Below are 8,823 nucleotides of genomic sequence, written 5' to 3' on the forward strand. Positions count from 1 at the left end.
TTAAATGTAAGTAACATATATCTACCATTAAAATAACAATCATAACAAATTAAGTAAAAATAAAACATTTTAAATACTTACTTGTCAATGAATTGTTGACATAGATAACTTATACGCTTTTATGAATAACTATGAATATTAATATAATCACAACCTTCACATATTCTATTAATTAGTAGATCGATTAAAGTAGACAAATGCCATTGAGATCGAACCATATAGATTCGCCTGTAATGCCTACTAACGGTCAAGGACAGATGGTAACTGATCATAAATTCCATTACACAAAGCAATTTTCTCCAGTATGACACATTTATCATGTATGTATATTAATGGACTTCAAAAAATTGTTTTTAAATCCTCGTCAAAATTTGGTGATACTTTTTATACAAAGCCTATCTATCTCTTAGATCTAAATAATATGATATAAATAAAGTTAAAAATATAACGAACACTGTTATAAATATTACACTACAATCTGATTTAAACTTTATCTTAAAATTTGTTACGCAATTATTGTTTAGTATTGTATTAATTCTGGTGTTAACTTTTATTGAAAATGATAAATATTCTGTTATTATAATAATAATATCGTTAATTTTATTATAAATGTATGGTATTGACAATAAATTAATAGAGATAAAAAAATGAGTATCTAATAATGATTATAATATGAGTAAAACATACTTCTTAGGTTTTCGTCTACAATAAAGAGATGATAAAATTAGATCTATACGACGAGTACGTACACTAGTAATTTATTATTCTTGTAAAAATATTTAATCCATAGAAAATTGGATTCTCTTTACACTCATTTTTCTATAATGTACACATATGTATATGGACACATATTATATAAAATTAATCTTTATTATTTACCTATTTGTAATGTTTTTATTATTTGTATTCTATATATAAACATATTATAAGTACATATTTTTTTTACTATTCAATTAAACAAAGGAAAAGTATTCATCTCGTTGGGACTTCTTTTTTGTAAATATTTTTTTGTAAATTTTATTAGGCCAGTGTTTATATTTAATTAACGTAGAGTTATTTAAAAGTTACAGCAATTAAGACGCTGAAATTCCAGCCCATTTTTTTTAAATGTTAAACATTTTTTTTCGCAGCTGACCTGTATAGGTACAGCTCAAACGAGTGATAGGGCGCGAGTACAGCGCAAACCTATGGAAGGATTTACGGAGTGGCTGGAGGCCATCCTGCTTGACGGATACAAGTTTAGTCTTTAGCACAGATAACACAATATTACATATTATAAGACTGCTAGAGGTTCCAACCTCGACTTGGGCCTTCGTAATTTCGTTCCACTTTTGATTAGGGATCGATCGAAAAGGAGCAAATAGCAATAGGTACTCCTAAATTATTAACTCCTAATTATTCATTTTTAAACATAAAATCTAAAATAAGGACTTCTAAAAATTAAAAATTTTAAGTGGTGTCTGATGGACTTCATCATATCATATTTTAAGTTTGAATGTCAAATCCGAGATTTTCTACAATGCAATTTTTTCATTCGATTCAGTCGAGTAAGTAGCGAGTTTTAACTATGTATATTCAAAGTTTAGAGTACTCGCTTACTCTACATTACTACATTTCATCATTACAATTACATGTTGTGATATTATTTTTTGCCAAAAATACAATTTTTTTTTTAATATACTCTCTTTTAGGATATTTGGAATATAATAATAATAACTGGGTGGTGCAGCGTACGATCCGGTAGTCTGATTGCAAGACCGGACCACACAATAAAGTACCTCGAAGCGGTGTAGCCGCATAAAGATCGACCATGTTTTATGGGTATTACGTTTACACGATTGCTCGTCTTGGGACGGCGGGGCCCTTTGTATTCTTAGATAAAATAAATAAATCGATACCCATAAAATTGTTCTGTGAATTAGTTTGCCAAACAACATTAATTTGAACAAAGTGACAAAAGACTGTATGAAATTTGCGGTGTTATTTTATGTATTATAATTATAGTTATAAACACATACTGTTCCGGCACTCCTTCAACACTCTTGAACGCAATCTATTTTAACTGCAAAAAGTTGCTATTTAAATGTGCACAGGCGCATTGGATTTGTTTTCGATGTACCTGCGTTATTTTGTATTCTCTCACTTTTTCTTCGTCTACAAAAATCAATCGGTCTCCTCAAAATTGTTAAAAATAATTATTAAAATTCAATATTAAAAGCAAATTTGGGTTTCATTTGAAACTCCGATGTGTTAGCGAAGACATATTATGGTGGCCCATGAGGGGAACAAAATTTTACCAAGATATTCGTAAATCAAAATCTCCTATACAACTACGCAACGTGGCGGACGTGTTCTACTACGTCGTATATCATCACAAAATCATCACGAGGATTGAATTGAAGTCAAGATTATCTGGGAATCGTCTTCATGTAATGAACAGTGAAGCAACAAAAGCATCACAGCATACACAGCGGTCCTGACTAAAAGATAAGTGCCTTCCCTCATTCCTTTACAATTATCCAAATTACTTTCATACAAAATCGCTTCTAAAACATATTTAATCTATCTTATTTTTATAAAATATATATTAATTATAAGTTAGTTATATTATTTATAGGTAACTATTGCAAAAAATAGTATAAATATACGTAAATACATAAAATAAAAAGTAAGAAACCACGAACAAAAGTGAGTAATAAAATACTTTTATGCAATTTGCTTAACACATAAATGAGTAATTAGTTGATATATTTTCTTATTTCTCATTTTATATTGTTTCTGTCCACTTATATTAAAACTGTCTCTCTTTGGGGTATACAGAGACTATTATATAAAGAATAAAAATTGTGTAACCTACAATTCATTCCTGCTATTTGGTGAATTTATTGTGCAAACTAATTGTTGAACTTAAAATACAGCTATAGAACATGTAATATTGTTATATGTCGACTTATAAATATCGTAAAACTAGTAACATTATTATATTTAAACTCAATAAATATTAAAATAGTTGATTTCCAATATTAAGCAAACTAAACGGGTAGGTATCCGTATTAAAATTTAGGTCAGTTATTACAATGTTCTAACGTAATTTTGCCGACTAATTCCAGTGACATCTATCGCTGCGCGCGGGGTTGAGCTGTGCATTGAGTGACAGCGCGACGTTAAGCAGCTGCGTGAGCATCGCCGGTTTCGCTGAGCAGTGGTAGCCAAAGCAAGGAGCGTGAGAATTTTATTTGTTTTCTTTCTTACTTGATTACAATAATTATAAATAGTCACAAATTATACTTAAACCTAATTCAATATAATAACAACTAATACTTGTTTTGCAAAATGACCGATAAAGAGACAAATGCGTTGTCATTATCACAATCTTCATTAGGTACAATACGAAGTAATTTAAAAGAATTAGTTACAAAGCGTAGCTCAATAAAGGGACAGATAACAAAATTTAAAAATTATTTGTCACAATTAAAGGATCAAGATCAATTTTCTAATATTGAATTAGCAGAATTAAACATCAAAATAACTAAATTTGAAGGGTTGTCTATAAAATTTGATAACTTACAAAGCGACATTGAAGTTTTAAATGCAGATAATATTGATTTCGAAATTGAAGAACGTGACAATATTGAACGTGATATTATAATTGGCATCGCAACTGCTAAAACTTTAGTCGAGGCTCATACTGATAATGCTAAAGATCAGTCTCAGTGCTTTCACGATCATCAAGAAACGAGCTTTAAGCTCCCGCAAATCCAAATTTCTAAGTACGACGGTTCTTATTTGCGGTGGCTAGAATTTCGTGATTCCTATGAAAGCTTAATTCATAACAATAGCCGCATCTCACCCATTCATAAGTTTCATTATCTTACATCATATTTAGAGGGAGATGCAGCTAGAATTATTTCTAATCTCGAAGTGTCATCTGCTAATTATTCTGAGGCATGGAAAATTATTTGCGATAGGTATAATAACAAAAGATCATTAATTAATCATCATCTTAAATCATTATTTAATATACAACCACTCGGTCGCGAATCTGACAGGTCGCTGAGATTCTTAGTGGATCATGTAACTAAAAACTTGCGTGCGTTGGCCTGCTTAGACCAACCGACAGATCACTGGGATATATTATTGATCTATATGTTGTCTACTAAATTAGACAATATAACATTAATTAAATGGGAGGAACATAGAAATACTCTCGACGATGTTCCCACTTTAAAAGAATTTTATAAATTTCTAAATGATCGTGCCGATGTCTTGGAGTCTTTGACTCATAATAAAAATGATAATAACTTTCATAAAAATATACCCACAAATTCTCGTCATTCTATACCTATTAATAATACAAATAAAATAAATTCTCCAAGCTCACATCATAATCGTACTTCATATACAAAGTCTTTTACTAGTATTAATCAAAATAGTAATAAATACCTATGTATCATATGTAATGAAAATCATAAAATATATGATTGTTCCGTATTCAAATCTAAGAGCATACAAGATAGATTAACGGAAGTGTCCACATATAAGTTATGTCCAAATTGTTTAAGACAAGGCCATCCATTAAGTGATTGTCGTATGGGACCTTGCAGAATATGTAAGCAAAGGCATAATAGTTTACTTCATAATCCTCTAAAAGAGATTAAAAGTAACGCCGCTGTGAGAGATAATGATACAGTAGTTAACTTTCATAATCAAACACCAAATCAAGTTATACTCTCTACAGCATTAGTGGAAGTTTGTAATCCATCTACAAACCAATCAGAGAAAATTCGTGTGCTTTTAGATTGCGGAAGTCAGTCTTCATTTATTAGTAAATCTCTAAAGGAAAAATTATCTCTAAATTCAAATCATATAGATACTATAAGAGTTATTGGCATAGGTAATAACTGTACAAATAATATTATAGAAACATGTACAACGCAACTAAAATCATTAAACAGTTCTTATCAACTAAATTTATCGTGCTTAGTCTTAGACAAAATAACAAGTGAGATTCCTAAAGCTCCTATAAATATACAAAATATTAACTTACCTGAAAACTTGCCTCTGGCCGATCCTGTATTTCACAAACCTGCCTGTATCGATGTTCTGCTAGGAGCTGATGTCTTTTGGGAAATAATAGGTAATGAAACTCGGTGTATCGGTGAAAGGGGTCCTAAATTGATAAATTCAAAATTTGGCTGGATAATATCTGGTCCCATTCCTTCTAAAAATAAAAAATATAACAAAATATATTGCAATCATGCTTTAACTAAATCATCATACAATGATATAGATGATATCATTCCTAAATTCTGGGAAATCGAAGAGCTTCCTAAAAGGCCAATTCTCAGTAAAAACGAAAAACTATGCGAAAAACATTTCGTATCAAACACGACTCGTCTAAATACAGGTAGATTTTGCGTCAGATTACCTTTACATGACACTCCCGATTGTCTTGGAGATTCCTATAATCTTGCTAAAAGGAGACTACTAAATTTAGAAAGAAGATTTAGACGAAATCCATCTCTAAAAATCGATTACGCAAAATTTATCAATGAGTATACAGAGTTAGGTCATTTATCAAATTTAAATTTTGTAAAATCACTTAATTCATACTATTTATGTCACCATGCAGTCATGAAGGAAAGTAGCGAGTCCACAAAGCTCCGTGTTGTTTTTGACGGTTCTGCTTCCACATCATCAGGATATGCTCTCAACGATATTTTGATGGTGGGTCCAAATATGCAGGATTCTCTCTTCTCCATATTAATTAGAAGCAGACAATATAAATATCTTTTATGTGGCGACATAGAGAAGATGTATCGCCAAGTTGAAGTAAACGAAAATGATCGGGCGCTGCAACTAATATTATGGAGAGGAGATGAGTCTGAACCCATACAAACATTGAGTCTTAATACTGTCACTTACGGGACTGCAAGTGCTAGTTATTTAAGCACTCGATGTATTTGGCAAATCGGTGAGGAGCAGAATGATGAACTTATCAAAACCATTATAAAAAAGGACTTTTATATCGACGATCTCATCACAGGTTGTGACGATGAAGAGCAATTACGCTACATAAAACATTCAGTAACAAAGGCATTAAGTAATGGTTGTTTTAATTTAAGAAAATTTAAAGGCAATTCTAAAGTTATATTTGAAAATAATTCATCTAATTCACAAGATAATTTGACAATTAGTGAATCAACTAGCACCCTCGGGCTTGGCTGGAATCCTTCTAGCGATAGTCTAAATTTTCCACTAAAAAATATACCTAAATGTAACATGGTGACTAAAAGAAATATTTTATCAATTTCATTCCAAATATTTGATCCTCTTGGACTTTTAAGCCCTTGTATCATACAACCAAAAATTATTATGCAAAATTTATGGAAAGAAAAGATTCAGAGAGAGCTGGCAAAAATATTGTGACAATATACAGTATCTCAAAGAATTTCAAGTACCAAGATTAGTTCTATGCAATAATCCAATCGAAATAGAACTACACTCATTTAGTGATGCTTCTCAGGCAGCATACGGTGCATGTATTTACATGCGATCCATAGACGCTAATAATAGGGTATCTGTTAAATTATTATGTTCCAAATCTAAAGTATCACCAATAAAACCAATAACTATGCCACGCTTAGAGCTTTGTGCTGCTCTTTTAGCGGCTAGGCTTAGTGGAACGGTTATAGAATCCCTACGATACAAACCAAATAATGTAATCCACTGGTGTGACTCCAGTATAGTAATTTCTTGGATTAATAGTGATGTTACCAAGTTAAAAACTTTTGTTGCTAATCGCATAAACGAAATTCAGGAAAAAACTGTAGCATCATCGTGGCGTTATGTTCCGACTGATTCCAATCCGGCGGATTTGATATCCAGGGGCGTTGATGCAGGCAGGCTGGTGTCTATGAAGCTGTGGTGGTTTGGTCCGCAATTTTTATCTGAAAATAAAACAAAATGGCCCAAATTAAAAAATAATAAAATAGTTGTAAACTTACCTGAAGTGAAGTCGAATCCTGTAGTTGTTGCTGAACCTGTAATAAAATTTGAAAGATATTCAAAATTAGATAAAATTATAAGAATATTTGCTTATGTTAGACGTTTTATTTATAATACTAAAAATTCTACAAATAAAAAATACGGTAATTTGTCATTAGAAGAATTTAATGAGTCTTTTATATTACTTTGTGCTATGGCTCAAAAACAAACATTCCCTATTGAATATGAATTATTACTAAAAAACAAACAGCTTAGTACTAAATCAAAACTATTACCTTTATCTCCATTTATGGACAAGGATAATGTAATGCGAGTCGGCGGTCGATTGGAAACGTCTGATTATCCGTATGAGAAAAAACATCCCATTCTATTGCATTCAACTCATCATTTAACTAAACTTTATTTCGAAAAAGAACATCTGCAAAATATGCATGCTGGACCACAGCTTCTTTTAGCTACGGTTCGAGAAATCATTTGGCCTATCGGTGGCAGACATTTGGCAAGACGAACAGCTAATAAGTGCGTAGTTTGCAGACGTGCTAGAGGTACTACTCTCCATCCTAAAATGGGCGAGTTACCACTACAAAGGGTAACACCAAATTTTCCCTTTCTGTCGGTCGGTATAGATTTTGCCGGTCCATTTTACATAATTAATCGTAAAGGTCGGGGTAATAAACTTATCAAGTGCTATTTATGCTTGTTTATTTGTTTACGATACAAATGTATCCATTTAGAAGGAGTCAGTGACTTGTCAAAAGATGCATTCCTTATGACACTTCGACGATTTATAGCGCGTCGAGGAAAGCCAGCAGAGATCTTCTGTGACAACGGTCGTAATTTCGTTGCTGCCGCTAAAGAAATAAATAACTTTTTAAAGGACAATAAAGATTCTTTACGTCATTTTGCCAATCAAGAGCAAATTCAATTTAAATTCACACCACCTTATTCTCCTCACTTTGGCGGGCTCTGGGAAGCCGGCGTAAAGAATTCTAAATATTACATAAGACGCGTGATCGGAAATAGTCACCTAACTTTCGAAGAGATTTTAACTTTATTTTCTCAAGTAGAGGCGATTTTGAACAGCCGTCCCCTATATCCTCTGTCGTCCTCTCCCGATGATTTCCTTTGTCTCACTCCAGGGCACTTTCTCATTGGAAGACCGTTGCGTGCACTGCCTTCCCCCAATCTACAAGACTACAAAGAAAACAATTTGCAAAGATACCAAAGAATTGAGAAATTACGTCAGCATTTTTGGAACAGATGGCAGAAAGAATATATATCGGAGCTGCAGCAAAGAACAAAATGGAAGACCAATACTGCAAAATTGAAAATTGGAGACTTAGTCATTATTCAAGAAGATTACTTACCTCCTTTGTGTTGGAAACTGGGACGAGTATTACGTTTATTCCCTGGACCAGACGGCATTTCGCGTGTAGCTGATGTCAAAACTGCAGGAGGATGTCTACGACGCCCTCTAGTTCGATTTTGTCCTCTACCAAATGAAGAGGATTTTAAATATTGAAAGAAGCCTTTCAAGGTGGCGGGAAGATGTTCCGGCACTCCTTCAACACTCTTGAACGCAATCTATTTTAACTGCAAAAAGTTGCTATTTAAATGTGCACAGGCGCATTGGATTTGTTTTCGATGTACCTGCGTTATTTTGTATTCTCTCACTTTTTCTTCGTCTACAAAAATCAATCGGTCTCCTCAAAATTGTTAAAAATAATTATTAAAATTCAATATTAAAAGCAAATTTGGGTTTCATTTGAAACTCCGATGTGTTAGCGAAGACACATACATTATTGTTAAAATTTC

General features: G+C 32.4%; 2 protein-coding genes across 2 annotated transcripts; both read left to right on the forward strand.

The window, feature by feature from the left end:
- The first annotated feature begins 3,333 nt into the window (after window positions 1–3,333).
- LOC131842634 (uncharacterized) lies at window positions 3,334–6,429 on the forward strand. The gene is made up of 2 exons (XM_059191207.1): window positions 3,334–3,968; window positions 4,563–6,429. The coding sequence occupies exons 1-2, from the start codon at window positions 3,334–3,336 to the stop codon at window positions 6,427–6,429; spliced, it is 2,502 nt and encodes an 833-aa protein (XP_059047190.1).
- Window positions 6,430–7,201: 772 nt separating this feature from the next.
- On the forward strand, window positions 7,202–8,530 carry LOC131842635 (uncharacterized). The gene has a single exon (XM_059191208.1). The coding sequence runs from the start codon at window positions 7,202–7,204 to the stop codon at window positions 8,528–8,530; it is 1,329 nt and encodes a 442-aa protein (XP_059047191.1).
- The last annotated feature ends 293 nt before the right edge of the window (window positions 8,531–8,823 follow it).

The sequence above is a fragment of the Achroia grisella genome, unplaced genomic scaffold, assembly GCF_030625045.1.
Source record: "Achroia grisella isolate CSIRO2021 unplaced genomic scaffold, CSIRO_AGI_Agris_v1 utg241, whole genome shotgun sequence".
NCBI lineage: Eukaryota > Metazoa > Arthropoda > Insecta > Lepidoptera > Pyralidae > Achroia > Achroia grisella.